The sequence below is a fragment of the Hyperoodon ampullatus genome (assembly GCF_949752795.1).
Source record: "Hyperoodon ampullatus genome assembly, chromosome: 2".
Lineage (NCBI taxonomy): Eukaryota > Metazoa > Chordata > Mammalia > Artiodactyla > Ziphiidae > Hyperoodon > Hyperoodon ampullatus.
Genome location: NC_136915.1, coordinates 38,236,047 through 38,254,103, shown reverse-complemented (window position 1 = coordinate 38,254,103; position 18,057 = coordinate 38,236,047). Strand labels below are relative to the sequence as shown.

General features: G+C 40.7%; 1 protein-coding gene across 1 annotated transcript in view; it reads left to right on the top strand.

Moving 5' to 3' along the window:
- ZSWIM5 (zinc finger SWIM-type containing 5) overlaps positions 1–15,978 on the top strand; it is a gene marked incomplete at both ends in the record, with an annotated part of 255,304 nt that extends 239,326 nt beyond the window's left edge. Inside the window, 3 exons of the mRNA XM_079698739.1 lie at positions 13,630–13,793; positions 14,293–14,374; positions 15,116–15,978. Of these exons, the coding sequence (XP_079554865.1) occupies positions 13,630–13,793; positions 14,293–14,374; positions 15,116–15,978 (1,109 nt within the window). The remainder of the gene's footprint in view (positions 1–13,629; positions 13,794–14,292; positions 14,375–15,115) is intronic.
- Positions 15,979–18,057: the final 2,079 nt, after the last annotated feature.

Genomic DNA, 18,057 nt, shown 5'->3' with positions numbered 1-18,057 from the left:
AGCATGGGTAATCAAAGAGATAATTTCTGGCTTAATAATCTGTACCAATGGCATGAGCTTATTGCACACAAGCTGGAATGGAAGAAAACTATACTCATTCCTGGACCACTGTTCCACACACATGCCTCATGAACTTCTTGTGACCAAGAAATTTTACTCCCAGGGAAGAGCAAATGTAAATATTTATTTGTTTTCATACTAGATACTTGCAGCCGGTAACTCCCAAGTCTTTCTAAGAGAGTTATTGTAGAAGCTTGTTCAGGTATACCTTAATTTTGCCATTTACACAGTTGCTGATACTTGATAAATATTTTTCAGAGACTTTGGCTTTTAAAGTGAAGTTGTATATGAAGATATTGAAGGGTTTTGTGTCACTAATGAGAAGATATATAGTGTTATTACTTAACACTAAAAGTTAATAGGCTAAAAGTCTAAAGTCACCAACCTTGCTACTCAAAGTGTGGTCAGCAGACAAGCAGCATAAACATGACTTGGGGGACTTCCCTGGTGGCGCAGTGGTTAAGAATCCGCCTGCCAATGCAGGGGACACAGGTTCGAGCCCTGGTCCGGGTAGATCCCACATGCCGCAGAGCAATGAAGCCTGTGTGCCACAGGTACTGAGCCTGCACTCTAGAGCCCGCGAGCCACAACTACTGAGCCCGTGTGCCACAGCTACTGAAGCCCATGCACCTAGAGTCTGTGCTCTGCGACAAGAGAAGCCCCTAGCAACAAGAGAAGCCCCTACAATGAGAAGCCCGCGCACCGCAATGAGGAGTAGCCCCCACTCGCCACAACTAGAGAAAGCCTGTGCACAGCAACGAAGACCCAACACAGCCTAAATAAATAAATAAATACATAAAACATGACTTGGAGGGGCTTCCCTCATGGCGTAATGGTTAGGAATCCACCTGCCAGTGCAGGGGACACGGGTTCGATCCCTGGTCCGGGAAGATAACCACATGCCGCAGAGCAACTAAGCCCACGTGCTGCAACTACTGAAGCCTGTGCATTCTAGGGCCCACATGCCACAACTGTTGAGCCCACATGCTGCAACTACTGAAACCCATGCGCCTAGAACCCGCGCTCCGCAACAAGAGAAGCCACTGCAATGAGAAGCCTATGCATAGCAACAAAGAGTAGCGCCCGGTCGCTGCAACTAGAGAAAGCCCGTGTGCAGCAACAAAGACCCAATGCAGCCAAAAACAAAAACAAAAAAACAAACATGACTTGGAAGCTTGTTAGAAATGCAAATTCCCAGACCCAACTAACTCTAGACCTACTGAATCAAAATCTCTGTGGGTATAGCCCAAGAATCTTATGCTTTAAAAAATTCTTCAGATGACTTTTATGCCAACTAAGATTGTAGAAGCACTGAGTTAGAACAAGCTGACATCAAAAAAATACTGAATATTATAAGTTATATACCTGTTGTACATTCCTTGCAAGATAGAAAAATTGCTAAAATAGTGTTAACCCAAATAAGCATGAGGTTAGTAATGATGACAATGATGAGATGTAACACAGATGAAAAATAATCTCCATAGACAGTATGGGGGAAATGTATGAGCAGTTAATTGGCCTTGAATAACATGCATTTATCAGTGAAAAAGGGATTATTGCTGCTTACTTAATTGGAAGAGACTGCTTATATAGAAATCTATGTTAATGAGACACATTACCCTAGAAGTACACCTTTTTTAAGGCCATCTATTGTAGTTGCTTCATCATTAATCTCTATCCTGGCCCATCATTAAATATCCAACTCTAATCTTTGATGACAATAATAGCAGTGCAGATGAAGCCTTTTGTCCAAGATCCTCAAGAAACCAGATGGAAGAAGTATTTACTGTATACATATGTACAGATACTTAGCTTGGTTTGAGGTTTTATTGAATTTTTTCCTTAGAAATAAAAGAGTACCAAGTATTTATGGTCTGTATCACACTATTTCATTCATCAGTTTGTTACTGTATCAAAAAACTACAATACTAATTTTGCTATTTATCCTACCTAGTGTGAATATTCATACTTTCACTGCACAAATAGTAATGTGTTTAATTATGGGATGCTGCCTCAGACCTCCTGTATTATATATAATATATGCACAAATTATCTGTATATAACTTTAAAAATAAGAATTCCAAATGCATTCCAAACCCAGGGGTTTTGAATAAGCAGTTGTGGACCTATACGTACATAAATGGGATACTATGCAGCCATTTAAAAGAACAAGAATCTCTTTATGTACTGATGTGGAATAATCTCTAAGATATACTGATATGTAGGGAAAAAGTGACATGTAAATCTGTATATACTATGCTACCATTTGTGGATTTTTTTTAAAGGAGAGGAAGTAAAGTATTTCCTTTTTATGCATAGAATATCCTAGAAGGTAAAACAAAAACTATTGGTTGTGTACTGAGTTAGAATTGGATGAATGTGGGTCAGAGGTAAGGGGGAGGAAAAATTTTTCATTATTTACCTTTTGTACCTTTTCAACATTGAACCATGTGAATATTTCCAAAATTTTAAATTATAAATGTAAAAAGAAACATCTCAAATTAAAATGCAAAAATTAAAAAAGATTGGGGGTGGGGGAACCCAGAACAGAATATCTGAGAGCTGTAAGACAATTACAAAAGATATATTTTGGGTTGGCCAAATAAGATGTTATGGAAAAACCTGAATGAACTTTTTGACCAACCCAATAACATATGCAGTATATTCTGCGATACCCAAAGGAGAAGAAAGAAAAGAGCAGAGGAAATATTTGAAGTAATAATGGCTGAGAATTTTCCAAAATTAGTGACAGAAACCAGAACACAGATCCAGGAAGCTCAGAGAACATCAAGTAGGATGAATACCAAAAAGTTTTCTCCTACCCATGTCCTATTCAAACTGCAGAAAATCAAAAACCAGGAGAAAATCTTGAAAGAAGACAGAGAACAATACAACCTTACCTATAGAGAAACAAGGATAAGAATTACATCAACTTCACTTTATAAACCATGCAAGCAAGAGGGAGTGAAGTGAAATATTTAAAATGTTGCAAGAAAAAACCACCAACCTAGAATTCAGTATCCAAATAAATTAGCCTTCAAAAGTAAAGGAGAGGGCTTCCCTGGTGGCGCAGTGGTTGAGAGTCCGCCTGCCGAAGCAGGGGACACAGGTTCATGCCCCGGTCTGGGAAGATCCCACATGCCGCGGAGCAGCTAGGCCCGTGAGCCATGGCCGCTGAGCCTGCATGTCTGGAGCCTGTGCTCCGCAACGGGAGAGGCCACAACAGTGAGAGGCCCACGTACCGCACACACACAAAAAAAAAGTAAAGGAGAAATAAAGACTGTCTCAGACAGAGGCTATAGACAATAAGTTGCAAGAAATCCTTCACAGGGAAGAAAAATGATATAGAGCTGAAACTCAAATCTTTGTGAAGAAAGGAAGAGTGTTAGAGAAGGAATAAATAAAGGTAAAATAAATCCTTTGGGTTTTTAAAAAAATTCTTAATTGAACTAATAGATAACTGCTTGTTCAAAATAATAATAGCAATGTATTTGATTACTATAGCTTAAAGATAAATGAAAGCAATGATGTTATAGACAGAGGGAAGAATTGGGAATACTATTATAAGGTACCTTGTGAAGTGGTATGGTTATTTGAAAATGGACTTAGATTAGTTGTAAATGTATACTGCCACTCTAGGGCAAACACTAAAGTAATTTTTTGAAGAATTAGAATCGTGAGAAAAGAAAATTGAATTATGTAAAATGCTCAGTTTAAAACAGAGAAGGCAGAAAAGAGGAAAGTTTGTTTTTTTTTAAAAGAAAGAAACAAGTGCAGTGAATTAAAAACAGTTACAAATATGGTAGATATTAATCCAAATATATCAATAATCATTATAAATCTCTTTTAAATGGTCTAAATACACCAATTAAAAGACAGACCGGAGAACTTACATAGTAAAAATTATTTCAATTTTCTTGATTTATTGTAAGTTTCTTTGTGGTAATAATCCCTCTCAGCTTATTTTAATGACATATACCTAGTGATTAATCAACAAACACTAGTCTATAATAGAAACGATGGTTGACCTACTGCATTTACATGGCTATCTGTAAGGATACTTATGAAGTATTTATCACCAATGCCACTTGCTAGCAATTACTCAATTTTCCATGTCAGCATAATTTTAATAAATTTTGTATCCCAAAAGAGAATGATTGCTTCCTCCCCCAAGAATTTACAGTAGAATTTTTTGCCTTCTTGTTTATGGGGAAAAAAATAAAAGGAAATTTTGAGATTAAAAAAAAAAAAAAAAGACAGACTGGAAAAGAAAAAGTTAATTCCCTGGTGGTCCGGTGGTTAGGACTCCATGCTTCCACTGCAGGGGGCCCAGGTTTGATCCCTGGTTGGGGAACTAAGATCCTGCAAGCCACATGGTTCGGCCGGGTGGGAAAAAAAAAAAAACAGACAGACTGACAGTGGATTAAAAAAAAAAAAAGACCCAACTATATGTTGTCTACAAGAAACCCAGTTTAAATATAAAGACACAGATAGAGTGAAAGTAAGGAAAGGAATTGATGACCTAAATATAAGAGCTAAAGTCATAAATTTTATAAGAGAAAACATAGGAGTAAATCTTCATGACCTTGGATATGGCAATAGAGTCTTAGATTATGATACCAAAAGCATGAGCAGCAAAAGAAAAGAATAAATTGGACCTCATCAAAATTAAAAACTTTTGTTCATCAAAGGACATTATCGGGCTTCCCTGGTGGCGCAAGTGGTTGAGAGTCCACCTGCCGATGCAGGGGACACGGGTTCGTGCCCCGGTCTGGGAGGATCCCACATGCCGCGGAGCGGCTGCGCCAGTGAGCCATGGCCGCTGAGCCTGTGCGTCCGGAGCCTGTGCGCCGCAACGGGAGAGGCCACAACAGTGAGAAGCCCGCGTACCGCAAAAAAAAAAAAAAAAAAGGACATTATCAAGAAAGTGAAAAGACAACTTAAAGGATGGGAGAAAATATTTATAAATTGTATATCTGATAAAGGCTTAACATACAGAATATATAAAGAACTACAACTCAACAACAAAATGATAAACAACTGAATTTTAAAGTGGGCAAAAGACTTGAAGAGACAGTTCTCCAGAGAAGATACACAAATGGCTTATAAGCACATGAAAAAAAACCTCAACATCATTAGTCATTAGGGAAAGGCAAATCAAGACCACAGTGAGATACCACTTCACACCCACTAGAATGGCTTTTTTTTGGCCACGCAGCACGGCCTATGGGATCTCAGTTCCCGAAGGACTGAACCCAGGTCCCCCTGCAGTGGAAGTGTGGAGTCCTATGGTGAGGATGTGGAGAAATTGAAATCCCTTTACATTGCTGGGGGGAATGTAAAGTGATTCAGCTGCTGTGGAAAATAGTGTGATGATTCCTGAAATTTTTAAATAGAATTAACATATGATCCAGTAATTCCACTCCTAGGTATATGCCCAAAAGAATTGAAAACAAGGACTCAAAACAGGTACTTTATACACCAGTGTTCATTGCAGCATTATTCACAATAGCCAAAAGTTGGAAACAACCCAAGTGTCCATCAGCATATGAATGGATAAACAAAATATGGCATATACATACAATGGAATATTATTATTAAGTCATTAAAAAAATGTTCTGATAACATGCTACAGCATGGGGTAACCTTGAAGACATTATGCTAAATGAAATCATTCAGACACAAAACAAATAATTACTGTATGTTCCACATATAGGTCTAGGATAGACAAATTAATAAAGATAGAGAATAGAAGTTACCAGGGGCTAAAGGGAGAAACAATGGTGAGTTACTGCTTAATGAGTACAGAGTTTCTGTTTAAGATGATAAAAATATTTTGGAAATAGATGGTGCTGGTATTTACACAATGAATGATATTTCACAGTGGTGAATATGATTAACACCACTCAATTGTACACTTTAAAATAGTTAAAATAGCAAGTTTTATTTTTTATATATATATATATATATATATATATATATATATATATATATATATATATATATATATATATATAACCACAATTAATAGATAGGCAGTGTTAAAACAAGCAAATACACCCTAAGTACAAACACTGAACAGCACTGGGCTTCATTTATATCCTGTACCTTTAGGCAGATATTTAACTCTTCTGTGACTGAGTTTGTATGCTTTACCTTTCCATATATTTTGAACTAAAAACAGAGGCAAGGGCTTAAACAAATAAACCACATATATGAGGTGTTGTCAACACTCTGGCCCCCACTTTCCATACTTTGGAGACTCACTATCAAACCAACTGCACTGAAAGCAGGAAGAGTCTGGAAAAGATATTCTCTCAGGAAAGCATGCATACTAGTTGAGGCAGTTTGTTATTTTCATCTTAAAAACTGTTTCTTAACCACAGTCAGATTCCTTCAACAACAACTAAGTAAAGTATGGAGAAAGGTATACCATGTCAACACAAATCAAGAGAAAGCTGGAATGCCTATGTTAATCAAACAAAGCAGACTTCAGTACATGGGAAATTATTAGGGATAAAGAGGGGCATTACAGGGCTTCCCTGGTGGCGCAGTGGTTAAGAATCCACCTGCCAATGCAGGGGACACGGGTTTGAGCCCTGGTCTGGGAAGATCCCACATGCCGCGGAGCAGCTAAGCCTATGCATCACAACTACTGAGCCTGAACTCTAGAGCCCGCGAGCCACAACTACTGAGGCCCGTGTGCCTAGAGTCCATGCTCCACAACAAGAGAAGCCACCGCAATGAGAAGCCCGTGCACCGCAACGAAGAGTTGCCCCCACGTGCCGCAACTAGAGAAAGCCCATGCACAGCAACGAGACCCAATGCAGCCAAAAATTAATTGATTAATTAATTAATTAATTTTTAAAAGAGGGGCATTACATAATGATAAAGGGGTCAGTTCTCCAAGAAATCATAATAATCCTTAATGTATATGCATCTAACAACAAAGCATCAAAATATGTGAGGCAAAAAACTGATAGAACTGCAAGGAGAAATGGACAAATCCACTGAGAATTCACAATACCTCTATCAGTAATTGATAGATCAGGCAGGCAGAAAATCAGTAAGGTATACTTGAACTGAACAGCACCATCAATTAACTGGATCTAATTAACATTGGTAAAATACTTCCTCAAACAACAATAGAATACACATTCTTTTCAAGCTCACATGGAATGTTCACCAAGATAGACCACATTCTGGACCATAAAACACACCTCAATTAATTTAGAAGAATAGAAATCATACAAAGTATACTCTGAGGTCACAGTGGAATTAAACTAGAAATTAAGAACAGAAGGATAACTGAAAAAAATCCCCCAAAATATGGAGCTTAAACAACACACTTCTAAGTAACACATGGATCAAGATGATGTCTTGAGAAATTTTTAAATATTTTGAACTAAATGAAAGTTAAAATACAACTAATCAGAAACGTAGGATGCAGTGAAAGCAGTGCTTGGAGGGAAATTTTATAGCGTTAAATGCAAATGTTAGAAAAGGAATATTTGCAACCAATAATCTATTACCTCACACCTGTTAGAATGGCTATTATCAAAAAGATAAGAGATGTGGAGTGCACTGTTGGTGGGAATGTAAATTGGTATAGCCACTCTGGAAAACAGTATAGAGGTTTCTCAAAAAATTAAAGAATAGAAATACCATGTATGGTCCAGCAGTCCCGCATCTGGGCATATAGCCAAAGGAAATGAAATCACTATCTCAAAGAGATATCTGCACTCCCATGTTAATTGCATTGCAGCATTATTCACAATAGCCAAGATTTGGAAACAATGTAAGTGTCTGTTGACAGATGAATGGATAAAGAAAATGTAGTATATATACAGACATGTACATACAAACATACACACACAATGGAATATTATTCAAACATAAAAAGGAAATCCAGTCATTTGCAACTTTGAGGGCATTATGCTAAGTGAAATAAGTCAGAGAATGACAAATGTATGATCTCACATATGTGAGAATCTAAAAAAAGCTGAACTATAGAAACAGAGAGTAGATTGGTGGTTGACAGGGGTTAGGGGGTGGGAGAAATGGGGTGATGTTGGTCAAAGGATACATCCAGTTATATGAATTAGTTCCAGGGATCTAATATGGTAACTATAGTTAACATGGTGACTATAGTTAACTGTATTGTATACTTGAAATTTGCTAAAAGAGTAGATCTTAAATGTTCTTGCCTCAATGAAAAGAAAGAAAAAGGTAACTGTGAGGTGATGAATATGTTAACTAACCTTATCGTGGTAATCATTTGCAATAAATATATCAAGTCACATTATACACCTTAAACTAACACAATATTATATGTCAATTATGTCTCAATGAAGGTGAGGGGGAATAAAATAAAATAAGCTTCCACCTTAGAAAACTAGAGAAAGAAGAGCAAAGCTGGCAGAAAAAAAAAAAGATAATAAAAATTAGAGCAGAAATCAATGAAACTGAAAATAGGAAAACATGAGAAAATCAAAGAAAGCAAAAGCTGGTTCTTTCTAAAGATCAATAAAACTGATAAACCTCTAGCCAGGCTAGCCAAAAAACAAAAACAAACAAAAAAAGATGACATAAATTACTAATATCTTAAATGAAAAGAGGGGCCATCATTTTTGATCCATGGATGTTAAAAAGATAAGGAATATTATGAAAAACCGTATTCTCTAAAATTTGATGTCTTAGATGATAAAACGGACCAATTCCTTGAAAAACACAATCTACCAAAACTCACACATGGAGAAATAAATAATAAATAAATAAATCTAGGCCTATATCTGTTAAAGAAATTGAGTCAGTAATCTTCCAAACAGAAAGCACTTGGCCCAGATGATTTCACTGGTGAGTTCTATCAAATACTTGAAAAAAATGATACCAACTCTCTGCAGTCTCTTCCAGAAAATAGAAGCAGAGAGAACACTTCCTAACTCATCCTACGAGGCCAGCATTACCTAATACCAAAACCAGATAAAGACAGTACAGAAAAGGAGAACTACAGACTAATATCACTCATGGACATAAATGCAAAAAATCCTCAACAAAATATTAGCAAACTGAATCCAACAAAGTGTGAAAAGAATTATACACCATGACCAAGTGGGATTTATTCCAGGAATGCAAGGCTGATTCAGCACTTGAAAATCAATTAATGTAATCCATCACATCCACAGGCTAAAGAAGAAAGATCATATGATTATACTAATAGACACAGGAAAAAAACATTAACAAAGGCCAACACCTATTCATGATTTAAAACAAAACAAAACAAAACCTCTCAGCAAATTAGGAATAGAGGAGAACTGATTCAACTTTATAACGAACATCTAGGAAGAACCTCCAGCTACCATCGTACTTAATGGAGAGAACATAGATGCTTTCCCCTGAAGATCAGAAATAGGACAAGAATATCACCTCTCACCACTCCCATTCAACATTATACGGGAAGTCCTAGCTAATGAAATAAGACAAGAAAGGAATAGGTTGGAAAGGAAGAAATAAAACTGTCTTTGTTTGCAGATGATTTGATTGTCTGTGTTAAATCCCAAAGAATCAAGAACAAACTGGAACTAATGACTGATTATGGTAAGGTTGCAGGATACAAGGGTAATATACAAAAGTCAATTGCTTTCCTATATACCAGCAATGAACAGTTGGAATTTTAAGTTAAAAACCACAATACCATTTACATTAGGACCCCTCAAAAAAGTACTAAGAAAAATCTAACAGAATATGTACAAGATCTATATGAGGAAAATGATAAAACTTTGAGGAAAGAAATCAAAGAAGATCTAAATGAATAGATATTCCATGTCCATAAATAGGAAGACTCAATACTGTTATTATGTCAGTGCTTCCTAACTTGATCTATAAATTCAGTAGTACAGTCTCAACCAAAATCCTAGCATTTTATTTTGTGGATATCGATAAACTCTTTGTATGGGAAAGCAAAAGACCTAGAATAGCCAATACAATATTGAAGAACAAAGTTGGAGAACTAACACCATCTGACTTCAAGACAATATAAAGCTACAGTAATCAAATTGTGTGGTATTGGCAAAAGAATAGACAAATAGTTCAATGGAACAAAATATAGAGCTCAGAAATAGACCCACACAAATATAGTCAACTGATCTTTGACAGAGGAGAAAAGGACAGTCTTTTCAACAAATGGTACTGGAAGAACTGTACATCCACATTTTAAAAAATGAATATAGACACTGACTTTACACCTTTCACAAAAATTAATTCAAAATATATCAGACATAAAGGTAAAATACAAAATTATAAAACTTCTAGAAGATAACACAGGAGAAAATCTAGGTGACCTTGGGTTTGGCAATAACTTTTTTTTTGGCCACGCTGTGCAGCTTATGGGATCTTAGTTCCGGGACCAGGGATCGAACCTGGGCCCCCTGCAGTGGAAGCGTGGAGTCCTAACCACTGGACCGCCAGGGAATTCCCAGCAATAACTTTTTAGATACAACACCAAAATTACAATCCATGAAAAAAAACATTGATAAGTAGGACGTAATTAAAGTTTAAAACTTATGTGAAAAACACTGAAAAGACAAGCCACAGACTGGGAGAATATATTTGCAAAACAATATCTAATAAAGGACTTGTATCCCAAATACACAAATAACTCTTAAAACTCAACAATAAGGAAAACAAACAACTGAATTTTAAAATGCACTAAAGACCTGAACTGATGCCTTACCAAACAAGATATATAGATGGCAAACAAGCACATAAAAAGATATTCAGCATGATATGTCATTTGGGGAATGCAAATTAAAACAAAAGCTAGATACCACTACATACCTATTAGAATGGCTAAAATCCAAAACACTGACAACACCAAACACGAGTGAGGATGTGGAGCAGCAGGGACTCATTCATTCCTGGTGGGAATGCAAAAGGTCCAGCCACTTTGGAAGACAGTTTGGCAGTTTTTTCACAAAGCTGCACATAGTCTAACCATATGATTCAACAATCATGTTCCTCAGTATTTACCCAAATGAGTTGGAAACTTACGTCCACACAAAAACCAGCACACAAATGTTTATAGCAGCTTTATTTGTAATTGCCAAAAACTGGAAGCAACCAAGATGCCCTGCAGTAGGTGAATGGATAAACAGACTGAGGTAGATCCATACAATGGGATATTATTTACCAATAAAAAGAAATGAGCTACCCTTCAATAAATGGTGCTGGGAAAACTGGAGAGCTACAAGTAAAAGAATGAAATTAGAATATTCTCTAACCCTATATACAAAAATAAACTCAAAATGAATCAAAGACCTAAATGTAAGACCAGAAACCATAAAACTCCTTGAAGAAAACACTCTGACATAAATCGTAGCAATGTTTTTTTGGATCTGTATCCTAAAGCAAAGGAAATAAAAGCAAAAATAAACAAATGGGACCTAATTAAACTTAACGCTTCTTGCACAGCAAAAGAAGCCATCAACAAAATGAAAAGACAACCTACTGAATGGGAGAAAATATTTGCAAATAATATGACCAATAAGGGGTTAAATCCAAAATATATAAACAGCTCATATAACCTAACATCAAAAAAACAAAACAACCTGATTTAAAAGGTGGGCAGAGGACCTGAATAGACATTTTTCCAGATGTCTATTTGGAATGCTCAACAGGCACATAAAAAGATGCTCAATATCATTAATCATCAGAGAAATGCAAATTAAAACCACAATGAGATAATCACCTCACACCTGTCAGAATGGCTGTCCTCAAAAAGAACACAAATAACAAAGGTTGGCGAGGATGTGGAAAAGGAACCCTCGTACACTGTTGGTGGAAATGTAAATTGGTGCAACCACTGTGGAAAATGATATGGAGGGTTCTCAGAAAACTAAAAATAGAAATACAATATGACCCAGCAATTCCACTCCTGGGTATATATCCAAAAAATATTAAAACACTAATTCAAAAAGATACATGTACCCCAGTGTTCATAGCAGCATCATTTACATTAGCCAAGAAATGGAAGCAACCTAAGTGTCCATCAACAGATGAATGGATAAAGAAGAGATGGTACACCACCTAGAGGGGTGGGATAGGGAGGGTGGGAGGGAGACCCAAGAGGGAGGGGATATGGGGATATATGTATATGTATAGCTGATTTACTTTGTTATACAGCTGAAGCTAACACAACAATGTAAAGCAATTATACTCCAATAAAGATGTTAAAAAAAAAAAGGAAGAGATGGTATAGATAGATATACAATGGAATACTGCTCAGCCATAAAAAAGAACAAAATTTTGCCATTTGCAACAACATGGATGGACTTGGAGGGTGTTCTGCTAAGTAAATTAAGTCAGACAGAGAAAGACAAATATTGTATGATAGCACTTTTATGTGAAATCTAAAAAAATACAACAAACTAGTGAATATAACAGAAAAGAAACAGACTCACAGATATAGAGACCAAACTTGTGGGGAATTCCCTGGTGGTCCAGTGGTTAGGACTCCATGCTCTCACTGACAAGGGCCCAGGTTCAATCCCTGCTCAGGGAACTAAGATCCCACAAGCCACGCGGTGCGGCCAAAAAAAAAAAAACAGTCTATTAAATGTTTTAATTGTTTTTAAAGATGATAGAAGAAAAAAAGGTAATCTCTCAATCCTGACACCCAAAGATAACTACTACTACTAAGACAGTGTTATAATAAATACTCCCAGGTATTTCCTGTTCATATATGTGTGCACACACATGCTGTACACACACAGACTCTTACTTATCTTTTTTATATAAAAGTAGAATCATAGAATATTAACTATACACAAATTTTTTATAATTCCCCCAACAACCTTAAAAGGTTATTGTTTCCATTACTTCCATGAAGTAACTGATCTGGTAAACGGCTGAACTAGGTTCACTTCCCAATGTATTTTACTCCAAAGTCTGTATACTCTTACCACTGCACCTCTTGGTAAAACATAAGACCTACTTTTTGTTCTATCTTTACTTCACATTTTACCCCCTCAGAAGATACACCAATCTTTCATATACCCTACTGCCATTATACAGTGACCTTCACGTCATATGGTACACATGGCATTCCTGCAATGTATTCCTTAACTCTGTGCACTCATACTTGCCTACTGGATAGGAAGTGGTGGCCCAGCTCCTTTTTGCTCCAGGGAGCTGTACTGAGGAGCAAACTATGGACTGGCATACTTTTTTGGCAATAGTGTGGCTTCCTTCTCCTATATAAGTAGCTCTCAAAATTCAGGTGTTCGAGAAAATGACTTCTGGTACCTAAAGATCCTGAGGGAAAAGAGGGTGAGGGGTAGAGGCAGATGAAAAGGTGGAGAGAGGTGAATTCATGTGGGTGCCTGGGGAAGGAAGGAGCCTCCAGTGGGTTCAGTGGAGACAGAGCTTGACCACCCAGAAGAGATGGTGGCCTTCAGAAGCACTCAGTGCATTAATAGCCGCCAGTTCAACCAGTGCCTGTTGTGATCAGCTGACTGTTCAGGGAAGCTTTAAAGAAGACCTTGTCCCTGCCCCTTCTCTCGGCACCTGTAGGAGACACTCTGAGGCTCCGCACAATCCTGGAAGCAATACAGAAGCACATCCATTCTTCCTCCCTCATCTTCAAACTGGCCCAAGATGCATTCAAGATTGCTACACCCACGGACAGTAGTACAGACAGCACCCTGCTCAACGTGGCCCTGGAGCTGGGGTTACAGGTATGGAGGACAAGCGGGCCATCCCCTCTTTAGACTTCTGGCCTAGTGGCAACTGGTAGAAGATAAGATCCCACGGGGACTGGAGTGGGCATGGGCCAGGACTGGTTCTTTCTCTGTCCCCAGGACACAGCTTCTAGGCTAGACACAAGGTAAGGACTCAACATTGGCCTCTGTTTTGAAGTTAAGGCCAGTTAAGCAGTGTAGCCTTAGGCTCCACAGGGTCCCCATCTTCTCCCTACCCCACCCCCATTCCTCCAAGTCAAGCAAGGTGTGGGAATAAGGGCTTTATTCATTACAGGTCATCAGAGGAGTGTTCTATCTGATTGGTAGCAGGGGTGGGGCAGAAATTAAACAAACCCATCTGTAGTTATCAGGGGAGAGATGGCTGTTTAAGGCACCAATAAATATTTGTTGCATAAATGAATGGCAAGGGGGAGTGGGGAGGGGGAGGTTATAGCAGTTATGCTTAGCCAACTGGGAAGGCTGCTTTTTTGCCCAGGTGATGAGGATGACCTTATCAACCCTTAACTGGAGGCGCCGGGAGATGGTGCGGTGGTTGGTGACATGTGCTACAGAAGTGGGTGAGTCTCCCAGCTCCCTGTACCCCCAGGGGAAAGGATTCCTAGGCCCTACTCTTGGGACAGGACGATGAATCTTTAGAGCTCTCATATTCCTATTACTGATGGCTAGGAAAGGATGAGGCTGCTGGTAGGAGAACATGGCCTCTGTTCAGCCTGACCAAACTCTGCCCTCACTGCTTGGACCATACCCTGATGTCAGCAGCACTTTGACCCTCTGATCAGAGACATTCTGAGAGAGTGAATTTTCAGCCACAAGTACTCAAGTGTATGTAGCCTTGGGAGGTAGTTGGCCCAGTGGTTTGGTCCCAGTCCCTGTCCATGATTCTAAGAAACCCCAAACAACTTGGAGGCTCGGGACCCCATCTAGAGCCCAAAGCCCCAGCACAAGACTCTACCCTGAGAGGCCCCACTTCAGCTAGAACCCCCAGGCAGATCTGCGACTCCTGCCTTGGGGCAGGCAAACCACAGGCTCTGTTGCTCCATCCTTGTGAGGGGCTTAGAACACCTGCAGAAACCTTCAACACTCTCACCTGGGGAAGGAAGGGATGGGAAGAGACCCCAAACAGGGTCTGGGCATCTGGGTTGTTCCCCCTTGCCCTGGTTGCCTCAGATCCTCTCAAGGCTGCTGAGAAGGAGGGAGAACTCCTCTCTGCAGGCCAAGTTCTGACCCCTAATGGTAGTCTGGGCAGACGTGGATCAGGACCCGGATGGCCATGGCTGAGCTCAGGCTCTCCCTGACAGGTGTGCAGGCCCTGGTGAGCATCCTGCAGAGCTGGTACACACTCTTCACCCCCACCGAGGCTACCAGCATCGTGGCTGCCACAGCCGTATCCCACACCACTATCCTGCGCCTCAGTCTTGACTATCCACAGCGGGAGGAGCTGGCTAGCTGTGCTCGCACGCTGGCCCTGCAGTGTGCTATGAAGGATCCACAGAGCTGCGCCCTGTCGGCCCTTACCCTCTGTGAGAAGGACCACATCGCCTTTGAAGCAGCCTACCAGATTGCCATCGATGCTGCTGCCGGCGGCATGACTCACTCACAGCTGTTCACCATCGCCCGCTACATGGAGCTCCGTGGCTACCCGCTACGTGCCTTCAAGCTGGCCTCGCTGGCCATGAGCCATCTCAACCTGGCCTACAACCAGGACACGCACCCGGCCATCAACGATGTGCTCTGGGCGTGTGCCCTCAGCCACTCCCTGGGCAAGAATGAGCTGGCGGCCCTGATTCCCCTGGTGGTGAAGAGCGTGCACTGTGCCACAGTGCTTTCGGACATCCTACGGCGCTGCACGGTCACTGCACCTGGCCTGGCCGGCATCCCAGGCCGCCGCAGCTCGGGAAAGCTTATGTCCACTGACAAAGCTCCCCTGCGCCAGCTGCTGGATGCCACCATCAATGCCTATATCAACACCACACACTCGCGCCTGACACACATCAGCCCTCGCCACTATGGAGAGTTCATTGAGTTTCTGAGCAAGGCCCGGGAGACCTTCCTGCTGCCGCAGGACGGCCACCTGCAGTTTGCCCAGTTCATTGACAACCTCAAACAAATCTACAAAGGCAAGAAGAAGCTGATGCTGCTGGTGCGAGAGCGCTTTGGCTGAGAGAGCAGTTAGCTCGCTGCTGGGGCATCCTGCGCTCCCAGGTACCATCCGGTCAGGCCAAGGACACAAACATTTGTCCACCCTGAGAGGACTCTGAGCACCTGTGGCTGAAGCCAGAGGACCACAGGGCTAAGCATGGGGAGAGTCCAACTCTAGCCAACATGCCTTGTCAAGGTTCTCACAACAGCCCACTGTTCCTGGAGGAGCTGGGCCCTGCAGACCGATCAGAAACCCCACACATGCCACCTCACGCCCCGCTATCCTGCGTGTCCTGAGCGTTGGCCCTCCTTGGCAAACACAGAACACTGTTCCGTCTCAGGGATTGCTTAACCAGAGAAACAGAAGCATTTATGGTACTGTAAATACTATAGTATATGTGTTGCCAATTACATTGTAAAATTGTAACTATTTATAATTCTGGTTCTAATCTGATGGGTAGCTGTGGGTGGGAAGATAGGCTTGTTTTCTGAGGAGATTCACAACCGTTTCTCAGGTTTCCCTTGCAGAGGATATGCTATTGGCAGTGGAAGAGTGGGGGTGGCAGAGAGAAAAATGGCCATTAGAGTAAACCCCAAGTCTAGTCTATGCAGAAACCCCGGCCTGCAGATGGGCATTGACAGCCCAGTGATGGGTGAGGGGCAGGGCCCGGTCTTGACTTAGACTTTCACCTCATGAAGCCATGAGGACACAGAAGCTCTTGCTCCTGCCTCACACAGCCTCTCTCTCGGGGGGCCTGCCGAGCTCCTGAGAAACAAGGGCAGGAGGTGAAGGTCTGGGAGGCCACTGGGCTCATAAGGTTCATCTTCTCTGGTCACCTTTGTGTTAGACAGCATCTGGTTTCATCTCTAATTACACGTGTGTGTGTGTGGATCTGGATGGCTACATACGTGCATCTGTGCGCATAGATATATCTGTGCATGCCTGCCTGCATGTGCACATGTATTTTTATGTGTATCTGTGTCAGGTTTGTGTCCGTGTGAAGACATGTCTGTGTACTGGATGGTGGGTTTCTGTGTGAGGGTATACACATTTGTGAACATATAAAAATACATATCTGTGTGTGTGTGTGTGTGTGTGTTGATGTTTGTCGATGCATGTGTAGTGTTTGTGTATCTGGGCACATATAAGTGCATGTGTATAAACATGTCTGTGTCTGTGTGTAACTGTGTATATTTCCACATGTAGGTTTGTCTGTGAATTCATGTTTGAGGATCTGCCTGAATGTGTCCCTTCTCTTTTGCCAGATCTCTCGTCCCCATTTCTCTTATTCTCTCACCAGCCAAACATGTTCCTCATCTCTGTGCCTCCTTTATTCACCATTGTCTCACCAAACAAGCTTCTAAGCACTAGTCTCCCTCTGCCCTGAGTGGCTCCTTCAGCGCCACATTTCTCTTCTTACCCTGTACTTGCTTTCTTCCCCTGCCTTTCTACCTCAAGCTTCCTCTGCCTGCCTCTGTCACAGTCCCATTGGCCATTGGTTTGGAGGCTGCGGCTGGAATGCATTTGGCCTTTTCCTTTCTGACTAGTTTCTAGCTCTAGTAGGCAACCCCTGTCTTAGCCCTGGCTGACCTCCACAGTGTATCATGTTCCTGCTACCTTCCTGACCCCTCTGCTCAGCCTGGAATTGTAATAGGAGGTAGCACAGGCATTTGGAAGAGTCATTTAGATGCCAGTGTCTTGGTGGTTACTGTTTCATGTTTTAGTTCCCGAGTAGGGGGTGGGGTGTGACAGGGAAGGGGTGGTAGTTAGAGCGTGAACTAAGGACCTCTTTGTCTGCTTTACTTTCCTGTCTTTGACAAACTGTTTGTGTCGCGTTTTTTTTCTCCACACTAACCAGTAAGTTGCATTTGCTGTTTGTGGCTACCAAAGTCTCACCGTCCAGCTATGGGCCCAACAACCTCTCAGCCCAGTAGGTTGGTTTAAAAAAAAAAAGACAATGCCACTCCCATTTCTGTATCACAATTGCCGTTTTTTAGCAAGTGTGTGACCTCACAGTGCTTTTCTATGAATAAATCATGGATCACAGAAAAGATCATTTTTCTAAAATCAGAAATTGTGTTCTTTCAATAAATGGGGCCC